This window comes from Eptatretus burgeri, chromosome 7 (assembly GCF_056783735.1).
Source record: "Eptatretus burgeri isolate ZD-2024b chromosome 7, Ebu_testis_v1, whole genome shotgun sequence".
NCBI lineage: Eukaryota > Metazoa > Chordata > Myxini > Myxiniformes > Myxinidae > Eptatretus > Eptatretus burgeri.
Window position 1 is genome coordinate 88,105,199 of NC_140967.1, and position 16,264 is coordinate 88,121,462.

The 16,264-nt window shown below is 45.3% G+C and overlaps 2 protein-coding genes across 2 annotated transcripts in view; one reads left to right on the plus strand and one right to left on the minus strand.

Moving 5' to 3' along the window:
* LOC147023727 (tyrosine-protein kinase Mer-like) overlaps window positions 1-16,264 on the minus strand; it is a 119,375-nt gene that overhangs the window by 96,424 nt on the left and 6,687 nt on the right. The window contains exon 2 of the mRNA XM_085889474.1: window positions 7,424-7,631. Within this exon, the coding sequence (XP_085745600.1) occupies window positions 7,424-7,631 (208 nt within the window). The remainder of the gene's footprint in view (window positions 1-7,423; window positions 7,632-16,264) is intronic.
* Window positions 1-16,264, plus strand: part of BLOC1S3 (biogenesis of lysosomal organelles complex 1 subunit 3) — an 87,926-nt gene that overhangs the window by 45,305 nt on the left and 26,357 nt on the right. The window lies entirely within an intron of this gene.

Consider the following 16,264-nt stretch of genomic DNA (forward strand, 5'->3'; position numbering starts at 1 on the left):
GTTCCGTTACTATATGTAATATAATATTAAATAAATAGAATACATATATGTATATATAAAAAATATTATATATATATATATATATATATATATATAAATAAAATAAATCTTCTTCTTCTTCTTTCGGCTGCTCCCGTTAGGGGTCGCCACAGCAGATCATCCGTATGATCCGCATCGTGATTTGGCATATGTTTTACGCCGGATGCTCTTCCTGACGCAACCCTGGTCGCCTCTTACGACACAGGGATATGGTACACCTATTTTAACCGGGGTATACACCGGCCCAGTATACTGGTACTCATTTCGCCGACCTCGGAAGGATGACAGGCTGAGTCAACCCCCTGGTGTATTAATTCAGTGGCCCAACGGGGCTTGAACTCAGGACCTTTTGGATCCCAAGCCGCTGCCCGAACCACTGCGCCAACACCAGGCTCGTATATATATATATATATATATATATATATATATATATATATATATATATATATATATATATATATATATATATATATATATATATATATATATATATATATATATATATATATATATATATATATATATATATATATATATATATATATATATATATATATATAATATATAAAATAAATATTATATATAAAATAAATATAATAAATATAAAATAAATATATATGTAAAAAAAGGTGGGTCCTGAGGTTAATATATATATATAATATAAAATAAATATAATATATATATATATGAAATAAAAAATATATATATATATATATACTGTATATATAAAAAAGGTGGGTCCTGAGGTTAATATATATATATATATATATATATATATATATATATATATATATATATATATATATATATATATATATATATATATATATGTATATATGTATATATATATATTGTTGCGAATTCGCGCCCGCCAGCGTGCGAACGGCCACGTAACTCGAATTGCGGCACGTCGCCCACCGGACGGACAATTCTGTCATGACCCTCTCGGACTAACGCCGGGAGCTAGTCACGGGTGGGCCTTTCGGCCTCACCACGATCGTGCCAATCGGCCCCCCGCGTGGGATAGGGTTGTTCGCCAAACTCGACCTACCTAAGTACCCACGCGGAGGGTAGACCGGGCGATTGCACCTCGCCGCAGGTCGACTCCGGACACGGGCCACTTAAGCGACCCGTTCCGTACTAGCGGGATAACCGAGCGGTGTTATCGTCGGCCTCGACGGTTCCGATTAATCATCGGGCGTATTAAGCCCACTACCAACCCTTTACGTGAAGTAAGATGGAGATTCAATTAAAGAAAAGACGAAGCGAAACGGGAAAACAGTTCAACATAATGCACATTCATTCCACGGCACACGGAGAGCACACGTATACAATTACAACAATTATGCACCTACAGTAAATGCTACAAAAGAAACACAACAATGCAGATCTACTATCGACTACGCGAGCACACGGCAAGACTTACACAGTTTTACTTTACAGACGGCGCCAACAACACATTTACTCAAAAGCAAAAGAAAAGGGCCACCCTCAAAGACAAGGGGGCAGACGGGGCCTGTGGGCCAATATTTGCGCGGGACCTGAAAGAGCGGTCAGGTCGGCGAGACCGGGTGGATCCTACCCGTGTCTTTGTGATGAGCCGCCAATGTGGTGGTGCGGCGGTGCCCCGAATCCGCGCTCCTTCGCGGGTTTCGTTGGCACTGCTTGGAGTGGGGTGGGAACGGGGCCCCCCTTTTCGCACTATCTCAGCGCGGGGGGGAAAAAAAGGGGGGAATTGTTGATGCTCTGGGGAAAGAGGATAGCTGGCTTGCTTGGGTCCCGCGACGAGCGATTCCACTGCGAGCTCGTCGCCGACCGCTGTCTTCCTTGCCTCGGACCCGAGCTATTCGGTCTCTTCCCCCATTCTCCTCAGCCGACTGCAGCAAACCACCTGTACGCCCTCGCCTCCCGACTCACTCCCCGCTCCTCCAAGGCCGACTCTGCGCTCAAACCGACTCGACCGCACTCCAGGCTTCCTCTCTCTGCAGCTCCCCGACAGACTCCGAACCCTGACAGACTGCGAGCTCCACTCAGCTCTCCGACCTCTCCAGACTCGACTTTACTCTCAAATTCGCCCCGCGCTCGGAGCTTTATTGACCGGCAGGAGAACCCATATGCAAATTTCTGGATCAGAACGAGCTCAGGGGTGGAGCCACGCTCGCCCATTGGATGGAGGAAAAGGGGCGCGAGTCTCCCCTGATCCGAGAATTTGCATATCCCGATTCTACTCCGACGCGCCTATAGGCGGGGCCAAACCGCCCGGCGCTTGCTGATTGGACGGATCAGAAGTGGGCGTGTATCATTCCTGATCCGAATTCTCCTCGGAAAGGCCGCACTTTGCACTCGCGGTTCGGCGCGCGTCCCGTACGAGGCCAGGACAGCCTGATGCTCGGCGTTCACAAGTGCTGTGGGAATGTCCGCAGAAGGAGAGGTGAAGGTGGTGGAGGGTTTATTGTGGTGGTTTATGGCCATGGCGACATTTGGAATGGCGGTGATGCGATGTTTGCGGGAGCGAGTTGTGAAGGTAAAGGTCGTGGCTGTTGGCGTTGTTGTGAAGCGGCGTTGCGGTTGGTGGTTGTTGTGTGATGGCGGTTGAGACATGGTTGGTTCAAAATAAAGATAGAACAGAAAAACGACTATCTCAAAGTGTCGCAGCCCGAATGAATCACATTTATTCCCTCTAAACAACGGGTTTGGGGCTAACTACACATGTACTTACAGAGATATCTCACCTACAGGACCTGAATGGTGGTTTGCGAATTTCCTCAACATGTATATATATATATATCAATATCAGACGCACCTCTTCACTGTTTTGGTGAGCATCGCCATGGTTTATGTCTCACACGGTAAAACTGCATAATCCAAACAGAACAACCATCCATCTGCCACCCAGACGATTGTTCCTGCTTCTGCAAGTCATTCAACCAGAAGGCACGTGATGTGATCGGCGGGAAAAATCAAAAAATGTGGAGTGTGACAAGCACTCCACCGATCCCCATTGGATACCGTCCTACATTCCCGTCCGAACCTGCAGAGGGCACTGCATCAGTGGCACAGCTACGCAATCAGCCAATGATGCTACTCCCAGCCATGTGTTGCACATGAAAGAAGAAGGAATTGATGTGGAGTGTTGTAATTGACCATAAAAGGGAGAGTAATTGACCACGTCTTTAACGGCCCCAATGATTATCCACTCCTTGTGTGGTCGGCCTGGTAGAGTTTATGGCCCAAGTCTTTCATGAACCAGCTGACCAAGCTTGACATTCGCCTGAAGGCGATTTGGGAAAAACTTTGGAAATTGTTCAGGGCACTGGTGATAACTCGCCGACTCTGCACGAACTAGGGATAGTCAACGTTTACCGATTAATTCTAACAGAGGGGACGTCTGGCTTCACATCTAACCCGAGGGAGGGACGATGCCCGTTGTTATGCAAAGCCCTGCCTGCAAACCACCAGACACAGTTAATGCAAACCACCAATTTTGGATTTATAAAAATAATGTTCGAGAATTAATTGCTTTTGAAGCAATGTTATTAAAAGTGTTGATAACCAATCCCAGTTTAACATGAGTGCTGAAAAAACAAGATGGCTGCTAATGAGTGAACAAAGAAGGTGATGGAGTAAATCACGAGAACGGCACTTGGTAGAGCACATACCTCCACCAGGTTGAACAGTTTACGTTTTGGATCCCACTGATAGGCCGGATCTGCATCTGGACCCGAACCAAAATCTAATCACCTTGTTCTTGTCACTGAACCAACTCATCCACCAAGTTTTGCCCGAATCCGTCCAAAACTTTTTGAGATATCGTGCTATCTATCGTTTTTGGCCCCATCTCTCAATGGTGAGAATTCACTTAAAAATTCAAGTACCCGGATCCAGATCTTCACCAAAATCGAATCAATTGGTCCTTGTCACACACCCAACCTGTCCACTGAGTTTTGTCCGAATCAAGCCATAATCTTTTGAGATATCCTGCTCACAGACAAACAAGCAAGCAGACAAACAGGGGTGAACATGACATTCCTGACCATCTAAAAAGAACAAGCAAATTGAAATGTACAAATGATTGGCTGCACAGTATGGCGACGATTGCCTGTCAAGGGCATTTGTATCCATGAGCACGTTTGTAAATGCAAGTTTTTGGTTGGCTCAACTTCAGTGTTGTAATCTAATGAATGTGGGTTCAAATACGGACTTGACTGGGAAGGCAATTTCAACCCTCCAAAGTGCACTTCAACGCCCAGTAATCTGCTCGGGCAGCACCTGCCCTCCTCGGGGGAGGATGGGCTTTGTAAATGCAATAACCGCAGTCTCACATTCATCAGAAGGAAATCAAGGTAGATGTAGACCATTTGGTTTCCACATCCCAGCACTCAAACGTCATGCAGGTGGTGAAAATTACACAGCAAACCCCAAGCAGGAAATATGGTGCTGGCACATGATGGCCAACTCTTAATGAAAAAGTATAGTGATGACGTGAACGCAACCTAAATGCAGAGGGTCAGGTTATCGTTACAGACGTCAAAATGATTGCATGCTCCGAGATGCAGTGCCCCCTGCTGGAACCATTGCAGTCATTGGTCAAGTCGGACTGCTGGAGATAATGTTCAGACAAGACAGCTCAACAGTACGAGCACTCTTAACAAGCTACCCCACTGCCCTCGCTCCCCTTCTCTTCCAATCACTCACCAAATACATTGCATAATGGATTTTATCAAGTGGAAACCGGGAAGAGTACGTTATCACTGTTATCACTGTTATCACTGTTATCACTATCAACGCTTGAAACGTCAAATGCACTTTACTTCCCGTGGCAGTAAGTAATGTCGCGTCGACGGGGTGCTTGCTAATGTGGGGCCGCCACACTGAAGCAATGTGCTTCGAGAATAGCCAAATCGATGGCGGCTCTGTTGGAGCAGGAAGCGCAGTTCCTTCACTGGACGGAATCTTTATCCCACCGGACTCTGCAAACGTTATTCCTATTTAAGTGCAGTATCATAAAATATCCCCACACCCTCCCAGGGATTACACGTGCGTGTGGCGGGAATGAGGTGGACACGTGTTCTTAAGAGATAAGAAAGGTTTGTTTATAGCACAACAGAACATATATGGAGATCCCAGATGAAAGAAGGACTTTAACGCATAAATAGAGAAATAAATACACACTTAGTGACGGTCAATAGGGACCTCGGGCCCCATGAGCATTCGATCTCTCATTCACAATTCTCGTTAAAAAAAAACAGGTGAGCCAGGCAACAACTTTACGAAAGATATCGTTCTTGTCTTCTGGTCACAGGCAAGAAGGTAGGACTCGACACATGGTGGGGGTGGGGTGGGGCACCACGGCAAGCAGAGCTCGGATCACTGGCTCCGTTGACCCGTTGCTCACGACTGACAACTGGAGACCGTGAATCCTCTACTCACTCGCCATGATGCCGAGACCATGACTGCCCCATCATTGTTTGTGCGCAGCGTTTCACAACATCTCCAGGCAGCCTCTCCCCACGCCCTCGAGGGTCCTTCATTCATGGCCTGGCACCAGCCAATCGTGCTGCATCCCGCCACCGCCATAGCATGTCACCCAGACAAGGCGGCACCACAAAAACCAATCATGTGCCACCTTGCAGGCTGCCAATGGCAGCGTGCCGAAATGTCCTGGTCATAGCCAGTTCCACACCGGACCTCCTGTTCTCAGAGCGTAGGGAAGCCAGGGCGGGTGGAGGAGAGGGTTGATAAACCACACATGTAACGCCGACACATCCAGACACTCCTCTCCTAACCTTACTTGGTTGCACAGAGAGGACAAGTATGAATTATACTTCCTCAGCTAGCTTTCTCCATCAAAATATATTGCCTTTCACGGCACATGAAAAAAAAAAAAACACAGGATGACTTCACTCGAAGGGGTCCCTGCTTACAGAAAGCAATCGAGCCTACATGACAACATGGACAAGCTAACTTCACATCCTAACTAGTACAGTTAGACATCTCCCACCCCATCCAACGTAACGATACTTTTATCAGCTTTCAGTTGATAAAAATCCATTGTTGTCACCTTAAAAGACTAGTTGGCTCCACTACCAAAGGTGAACGGAGGTTATGTATTCACCCCCGTTTGGCTGTCTGTGAGCGGCATATATCAAAAACTTGAGGATGGATTCAGAGGAAACTTTGTGGACAGGTTGGGTGTGTGACAAGGATAAATTGATTCGATTTTCGTGAAGATCCAGATCTGGATACGAGAATTTTTAAAGTGATTCTTCACCATTAATTGAAAGGGCCAAAAACGATATACAGCACAATATCTCAAAAAGTTGCGGACGGGTTATGACAAAACTCGGTGGATGAGTTGGTGAGATGACAAGAACAAGCCGATTCGATTTTGGTTCAGGTCTAGATCCAGATCCCTCGTTTTCAGTCTGGATATAGTCTGGATCCAGCCTATCAGTGGAATACAAAATGTAAACTGTTCAGCCTAGCGGAGGTACGTACTCGACCAACTGCTCTTCTAGTACCGTATTCCAATGTAGTGCATTGGAGAGTCTGGTTTGGCATTTTGTGCCCTTTATCAATCTTTCTTGAAGCAAAAGCACACAGAGGGAAACCAATCCAACACTTTGTTCCCGGAAATTCCAAGCAACACAATGTGTTTGAGATAAATGACAGAGCATGTTAAACCAGTATTTCACCTCAATTGTAATCAACCCACAACCATTGCCGCACAATTATAAAGGAGTGAAGCAAAACATTCCATTACATGGATCACCCAGCTCACTTTCAATAGGAAAGCAGGAATAACACAAAACCGAGTAACAACGGCCCGGAGAGGAACGGAACGGGAAAGAATTGGTGTGTGGAAGTGCTGGGGGATGTCCATGGGTGAGAGGAAGCATCGTGATGGCAGCATATTTGAAAGGGCGACGTGAGGACGACGAGACCACCGACACAGGGAGATGATCCCACAATCGGGAGAAAAGGGGAACGAATGAATGCAAGTGGGATCTTCATTTGAAGCAAATGCCTATCACAATGAGCGACACAATTATTCGAGCCAAATAAAATAAATAAATAAATAAAGATTCCAGCCAGGCATCTGTGTTTGAATGTCACCCCACTATCATGAGATGCATATTAAACCAAGCACAAGTTGTGCTTGCAACAGGAGACCCATTATGTCTTCTTGGCACGCAGACATTGCTGCGCATCGCTCCCTGCATTTGGGGAAACAGAAAACCCGTCAACACCACACCTGGCATTGCCAAGGGATGAAAGGTTCTCACACTCTCACCCATCAACGAGTAGCTTGACAATCAATACAAAATGTAAAAATAGTGGCGGCCAAAGAGAGCCTCACAATAACCCTCAAAAAAACACTTACTTGAGCGTGCTCCCGACGCGCACGGACTGATGGTCCTTGTAGGTGATGTAAACCTGAGAGCTGACTCGTTTACTGTCGGAAGCGAATAAAAGTTCATCCCGGAGCCAATAGATTCGAGGATCCTTGTCCGTTTTGATGAGGCATTTCAGCTCCGCAGTGACGCCCGAAGAGAGCGTCTGGTTTGTGGGACTCTTCAAGAACTGCAGCCCTGCCCAAGGAACAATGAAAGCTAAATGAGAAACATCGAAAGGAGCAAACGGACCATGAAGACAAACTGTGCTCGGTGCTTGGGCTGCTAGAAAGTACAAGATAAGAAGAGTTCTAAAAACCAGTTAAGTCTCCGAGAGAATGATTTTGCCAACTCGTGCAACAAAACAAATAAATAATTTAAATGATTCCAAACTTTGGCCAAAGTCAAGAAACTCAAAAAGCTCTGGCGCCGGTAGTACGGGAACAACTTACTCGAGCTCCAGAGAGACGGAATCGATTCAGCACACGTGTATTGAGCTCCTGAGCCGATTTGCAATTGATGATTTTTTTTTTTACTGTGCTAATATTTTTTGGTAGAAAATCATTACAGCTCCAGGTCTAGATAATATGCACGCGAGAGTAGTCGGCTGGCAGGATGCCCGAGATGCAAACACACTCCCCTCTAAGCTGTCTGGCCTGGGTTTGAATCCCGACACAGCAATAAACTGTCATCCCGGTTTCACAGGCTGTGACCCGTCTCCCTCCCTTAATGTCATCAGAATGTGTGCCGTCCCTCGGATGGTCGTTAAACAGGCATCCCGTCTGCCAGCATTTGTTGGTGGATGTTAAAGATTCCATGGTGTCCTTAGCGAAGAGGAGGTGAGCCATGGCCAAATGGCCAAATTCCTGCCCTAACCAGCGGAGGGCATGGCGTTAGCAACACAGCTGCACCCTCAGCCAATGATGCTACCCCACAGGCTTAAGCTGCATGCGACCAAAGAAGAAGAATGAGCTTCTCAGCAGTGAGCGACCCAAAACACCGAAGTTTCGCTGAACTGTGAACGAAAGCCAAACGTGGAACCAAAGTTCATCTCGGTCATAACACTTGGGAGGGGGGGGGATGGATTTACACAGGATTTAAAAGTGGTCTGTAAACCTAAATTAATCAAATAAACTAAAATAACAGCCAACATCACGAAGAAAGCCGATATCGAAACGTTTCGCCAAATTAAGTCAAACTTGAAGCCGCGAAATGCTGGGAACACTCATTCATGCATCGAGATAAGACGAGCTGACAATTACCGGCGATCTCACGAGACAAAAGAAAGGAGAACTATTTGGGTCGATACATGGAAAACAAAGTGGGATACGCAGGACTGTTGGCAACTGTACATGCAACGAAATATAGTCATTTGATGGAAACTGATGTTTCATTTTGATCCACAGATTAGTTTCTAATATTAACAATTATACGAGTTCCCTGAGAAGGAAGTTCAACACAGGAGGAGGCAATTTGGCCCAACCAAAGCCTGCACTATTATTATCAACATATATCTATCTCTATCTCTATCTCTATCTCTATCTCTGTGTGTGTGTGTGTGTGTGTGTGTGTGTGTGTGTGTGTGTGTGTGTGTGTGTGTGTGTGTGTGTGTGTGTGTGTGTGTGTGTGTGTGTGTGTCAAGCAAGCAAGCAGCACGTACCTTTTTAAAAACTCTTTCTTATGACTGGCATCTTGGTTCCAACTTGTATCTTTTAGGTTTTGAGCGGTCTTTGTAATTGGCGAGGAGTTCCCTTTCAAGGAACTTCACAATGCCGGACAGGAGGCCATTCGACCCATCAAACTTGCGCAATGGTTGCCAACCTATGGTTGTTTGTCAGTGCTCTATCCGTTTAAAATTTTCTATATCAAGCAAGGGAGCAACAAATACCATTTTTAGTCTTTGGCATGACTCGGCCGGTGATGGAATCGAACCGCTGACCTCCCAGCCTCAGAGGGGATGCTCTAACCTTTACGCCACTGAATCTAGTTGGCACATATTATATAAATTATATATATATTGGCCCACTGTGTAATGTTCAAAGAGATTAGATAATGATGGCACAATGTGGTTTAGAAAAATTGAAGTATTCCATTTCCCCCAAGTAATTACGTCATTATCCCCCATCGTCATCACGATCCACAAGGTGGTGAATTTGGAAAGATCAATTGGGAAGATGAGAGTTGAAACAAGAAGGCATTTCTCAAAACATCTTCGTTCCATTAAACTACAACACACAAGTTAGCAAATCAACGTGCATCAAAATAGTTTCAACTGAAACTACAAGTTTGGCTTCAAAATTAAAGAAAACACATGCCAAACACCTCGTGCCCTTTTTAGGTCATCTCTTCGAGCATGACCTAATAATATTGGTGTTGAGAGGAGAGGTGACGATCCATCCGTCCGTCCGTTCACAATGAAGTTGAAGCAGGAGATCTGGTCATTAGTGATCCTGATAGAGGTCGATGAGACGTACGATGGTATGACTTTCAAGGTCACCGAAGGTCAAGGTCAAGGTCACGAGGCCTTTGAAGTTGCGAAAATGACGATTTTCAAATTCTATCTCCTCCGCCATTTTTCAAGCGATCTTGAATTTGATTGTAGCAAATGAATCTATGGGACAATGTCTAAATTTTGATCAGGCCGGATTTTCGATATTCGCTTTCGTTTTCACGTCACGTGACTTCAAATCTTGCAAAAACTACCCTACCTTCAGGAGGCTATATATTTTCTCACAGAGATAACCGTCACTCCCGCACGGGGGTAATTTTACTTTCAAGCTCTTATTCAACAGTATGCTCTTTGCCTTGGGCAAGGAGAAAAGGTTTGACCATTTTCTCTGGCTGTAAGCACTCGCACATGTTGTGAATCTGATCTTTAACAGTGGCATCATGCACTTGACACGTGTGTTCTTAGCAATAAAGCGAGAGACTTCGTTTTTGAATGCAACAACAGCCCCTCTGTGGATCAAGTGAATGAGGACGATACCTTTCATGACCTCCGCCATCTAAGGTGGACGGGGGTTATGTTTTTCACCCTTTGTTACTTACGAAATCTAAACATTTCGTAAGTATATTGATGACTTCCGTCCTCTGTTTGTAGGCACGATAACTCGAGAATGGAAGAAGCTACCAATGTCAAATTACATCACATGATTCAGGAGGGTGGTGGCTAGCACTGATTAGATTTTGGTCAAAATCGGTCAAAGGTCAAGGTCACAGTGAGGTCAAACATTCGATTTTTGATGGTTTGGTACAGAATCATCGTAGAAACTTCTGGTTTGCGTCGCTACCTTCTCTCGAGACAGCTTTTATTAGACAAGGTCAGAGGTCAAGTTGACGATTTCGTAAGTACCAGTCTCTGACTGCTTGTTTATTTGTCTGTCTGTTTGTATGCAGGATATCAAAAAAGTTATGCACGGACTTGGACAAGTTTTGGTTGAGCGGTTGGGTGTGTGACAAGGATGAATCGATTCGATTTTGGTGAAGATCCGGAAACTGGAATTTTAACACGATTCTTCATAATTGAGAGATGGGGCCAAAAACGATATCACAAAGAATTGTGGATGGATTCGGACAAAAGTTGGTGGACTAATTGGTTAGGTGACAAGAACAAGCCAACAAGGATGCAAATCCAGCCTACCAGTGGGATACAAAAAGTAAACTGTCCACCTTGGGGGAGGTACGTGCTCTACCGAGTGCCATTAGTGTTGCTTTTTAGCTTGTCACCAATTGTAATTTAGAAAGAAATAGATTAACATCGCATTTCACTTGATGAAAATGAACGTAACAAACCAGACCCTCATGACACACAGACACAATGATATTGGACTGCCCTTCATACCCGAAGGTGTCTGTTCACACGTAACATGTGCACTCCTGCGTGTGTGAATTTATTTCAAGTGTAGAATCTGTAGCTCACCCAGCAAACACGCTCTGAGATCGCAAGCAGTGTATATAACCCGGTGTCAAGGAATATACAAGAAGACTAGCTAGACCACTTGATACCCGCAACTTCGGCAGTAATTTGCAATTCGCTCAGGGTACCAGTGATGACTTGAGTACTCCTCGTTAAGGACATTGTGAGAAATTTAATGGATACCAACTAATGCAAGCAGACGGCGTGCCCAACTTCACATCAATCAATGGGAAGGCACGCATTGAGGCAACACCCTACTTGCAAAATACCAGGACGGTTTATGATCTGTCCTGTAGGTGGGGATTCAAACCCATGCCAAGACAGCTCATAGGTGAGTGTGCATAACTCTAGAGTCTAGACGATCCTGTCAGGCCACAGTAAACAGTGCAACCTGGTGTCAAGGACTAAGCAATAAGACCAGATCACTTTACGCCCGGAGTTTATGAAGCAATTTGTAATTTGGTCAGGGTGTCGGCGATAACCCACCGGTTCTTCGTGAAGGACTCCGTGGGATCTTTCGTATCCACAAACTAATAGTAGGAGCGTGGGGATGGGATAATAAATAAATAAATAATTCTGCCATTTTGCAGATGAAGCATTCAGCTAAAAGCCTCATCTTCCACTATTGAAACTTGAACGAGTTTTGTGAACCCTGTGAGGTCTAAAAAAAAAAAAATGGATCTTCACATTTGTTGTCAAACTTGCCATCGACATGTTCCAACAAGAAGGGAAGTCAAATTGCTATTGTGAAATCGAAAGAGAAACGCACGGAGTAAAATGAAATGGCAAGTTCTTTGATGATCCGTGTGATGGCTCTTCCCCGAGGCTCGACCGTGTACAGCGCCCTTCAGGAAGTAATCACACCCCTCGACTTTCGTCACGTTTTGTTGCGTTACAGCCTAAAGTTAAAATGGATTCAATTTAAATTGTTGTCACCAATCCACACAAAATGAAAACACGTTTGAGAATTTTTTTACAAATTAATTAATATTGAAAAGGTGAAATATTTTGTGTCATTCAGTGTTCAATCCCTTTGCTATGACACTCCAAAATGAGCTCAGGTGCATCCCAAATTCCTTTGATCATCCTTGAGATGTCTCTACAACTCCATTGGAGTCCACCTGTGGCCAATTCTATTGATTAGACATGATTTAGATTAAGAAACACACCTTTCTATGCAAGTTCCCACAGTTGACGGTGCACGTCAGAGCAGAAACTCGACCATGAAGTCCAAGGAACTGTCTGTAGGACTCCGATATATAATTGTGAGGCAGCATAGATCTGGGGAAAGGTATAAAACAATTTCTAGAGTGTTCCCATCGTGTGCTGCCTTTTTGGCTGCTGGTTGCGTCATTGGTTAGGAGCACGGCTATGCCGCTGATGCAGTGCCCCTATATACCTGTATACTCGTGCTCATTTCGCCAACCTCAGAAAGATGACAAGCTGAGTCAACCCCCTGGTGTTAATTCAGTAGCCAATGGGACTCGAACTCAGGACCCTAGGATCTCATGCCACCACTCTATCCACGAAGCCAACACCAGGCTTTCTAGAGTGTTGAAAGTTCCCAAGAGCACAATGAGCTCCATCATTAGGAAATGGAAAGAATATGGAAGTACCCAAACTCTTCCATCCAACCAAACTGAGCAACTGAGCAAGAAGGACCTTGGTCAGGGAGGTGACCAAGAACTGCAGCACTTCACAAATCTAGGCTTTATGTGAGAGTGGCCAGACGGAAGCCAATCCTGAGAAAAAGGCACATGACAGAATGCCTGGAGTTTGCAAAAAGGCACATGTAAAACTCTGAGACCATGAGGCAAAAGATTCTGTGGTCTGATGAGATGAAAACGGAACTCTTTGGCCTGAATGCAAAGTCTGGTGGAAACCGACCACAGTTCATCACCCGTCTAACACCATCTCTACTGTAAAGCACGGTGGTGGTGGCATCATGCTATGGGGATGCTTTTCAGCGGCAGAGACTGGGAGACTTGAAAGGGTAGCGGGAACAATGAATGGAGCCGAATACAGGCAACTCCTTGAGGGGAACCTGCTTCAGAGTGCAAAAGACCTTTGACTGTGGTGAATAATTATGTTCCACCAGGACAATGAACCGAAGCATACAGCCAAGGTAATACTGGAAGGCCTTCAAAACAAGAACATGAAAGTCCTTGAGTGGCCCAGCCAAAGCCCAGTCTTGAATCCCATTGAGAATCTGTGGAAAGACTTGAAGATTTCTGTTCACCGACACTCCCCATCCAACTTGACAGAGCTTGAGAAAATCTGCAAGGAAGAGTGGGGAAAAAAATCCCCAAATCCAGATGTGCAAAACTGATACAAACATACCCAAGAACACCCAAAGCTCTTCTGTTCTGTTCTTGCGTATGGCAGCTTGGCTGCCGCATAGCTATCATTTCTTGGAAGCGCAGCTGTGCCGCTGATGCTGTGCCCCTGTGATGAAGGTCTGCAGAGAGGGAAGAGGCTACAGCCTGCCCCTGCCTGCCCATCTAAAGGATGAGGGGTGTTATGGCAGAGGGTTGAGTCATCAGCAAAGAGATAAAGGTGATTTTCCAAATAGTCAAATAGATCATGGATGAAGATTAGGAGTAGGATTGGGCCCAAAACCTCCAGCCTTGACAGGGAGAGGAGATGAGAGAACCCCTGTTGGCTACAAGAGTATATCAAGTCAGGAAGCGGCCATGTGTGGAGTTGACCTTGGATCCCATATGCAGAGCATTTGGAGAGCAAGGTGGAATGCCAGGATATATCAAATGCTCGAGATATGTCTGTAGAAATGGCCCCGATCTTATGTCTGACATTCAGGGCCTCCATTCATTTTGGGGAGAGTATAAGCAGCATGTCCAAGGTATCGCAACCTGGTCTGAATCCAAACTGATGATCTGAGATGAGGCCGTTGGGAAAAAAAAAGGATGGATTTTATGTCAACTGTGATGATGGATTTGATGACCTTGTTGATGATTTGAAGTAACCCGATAGGTTTGTAGTTAAGATGATCTGTTTTTGCCCTTTTTATGTAATGCAGCGACGTTGGCCGATTTCCAATCAGATGGAAGATAACTAAGGACAAATTATTGGTTGAAAAGAGCAGAAAGAGGAAGGAGGAAAAAAAAAGCAGCAGGGCAGGTTTTTAGGACATGTGAGCTGATGCCATCTGGGCCAGTTGAAGAATCGGAGTGAAGCATTGCCAGAAACTTCTCCACTTTCTCAGGTGACAAACACACAGAATGCAAGAGCAGTTGGGTGTGACCGAGTAGGGTAACAGAGAGAGAGCACGAGCAGGTTTCTGTAGAATCATTCCCTGGTTGAACATCATGGATGGTAGATATAGGAGACTAGCCCTAAAGTGAGAAGGCAGCTTACAGTAATTCCCGCCAATCAGCCTGAATGAACTGCCAGAATGGTCGGAGCTGAGGCGGTACTCTGAAAATAGTCAGAGATAGGATTAATCTCGCAAGCACATGATCAGATGAATGAATTGGAGCAAGTGAAGAACAGCAGACATTAGCAGGAAAGTTGGTCATCACAAAGTCCAGAAGGGAGGATTTGCCATACGCGGAAATCTGGTTTTGAAAGTTCACAGATCGAGTCAAGCCCATCGAGTCACAGAAGTCCTTTGCAGTAGTACCATGACTGGTGAGAGAGGTAGCAACACCAGGCCAATACGGGACTTTCAAAACGACATATGAATGCAAACGAGGCATTTTGCGCATGCAGTGTGTGCGCATTTCCAGCGACTCACTTCCACTAGACAGCGTGCTTTTAACCTGCCGTTGCTCGGGCGAAATGTGTCAGGAAAATAGTCTTTTTACTCCAAGTTTCGGGATTTAAATGAAAGAGTGGCAATTTCAAAATGGTAAACCATAAGTGTTGTGTTCCTGGATGCAAATCGGACTCATGAAAATATAGGAAATACTCGGATGGGGTTCAGGCCAATTGAACCAGAAGAGACCATAGCCAGGGATCAGTGTGACCACTCCTTGGCTTTTTTTTCACAAGATCTTGGCTATTGGTTGTTCACCTTGGCGTCTTGGTTATCTACAGGTTTTTTGGCGTATAGGTTTTCTATTATCATCGCTTTTCCCAAACCTTGTGAATTCTTGGCTTTTTTTCATTGGCTCACCTTGGCATTTATGAAAATGAGGAGTGGTCACACTGCCAGGGATGTCTTGTGGGAGGAAGAATTCAATGAAGATTATGCCTAGTTTACCAGCAGTGGCCTGGATTGAAAGGAGACCTCAGATGTTTGAGATCCACAGTTAAGGACAGAACAGGAGGTGCTGTTAGCAGGAATGTCGAGAGGGGGTGGAAGAATGTGGAGAGGGGGTGGAGCAACTTGAAGATGGGTTGGGACAAAGGGGAAGCTTAGAATGGGCGTGGGAGAGCAGAAGCTCCGAGCGGGATAGGGTGAGGGGGAAGCTGACAGGGGGTGGGGTGAGGGAAAGCAGAAAGGGAGGACATTATGTGGAGGGATGCTGAAGAGGGGGACACAAAGAAGGACTGGGGTTGGAAGGACAATGGCTGCGGTTGTAAGGAGATGACAAGTTGGAGGGTACTGACATGGAGGTGTTCAACACCATTAATGGACATGAAGTGGAGTAGATGGTTGTGTGCAGGAAACCTCTGCAAATTGGACCACTCATGATTCCCAATTTGGATACAAGGAGACAGACATCATGGGAGGGGTGAAATGAGAGGTTGTTGAAGGCACGGAGGAAAGCAGTACTGCAGGTACGGATAGGGGTGGGGGGAGGGGTTGATCGATGAAACGAGCAGTCAGAAGGAAACCTCGTTAAGAATAAAAAGACGGATATATCATGATGAAGAAGGGTAACACGTGGGGTGTTGCTGGCAGAGTGTTAAGGCAAATGCAGCATTTTAAAATGCCACTAAAAGCTTTTAA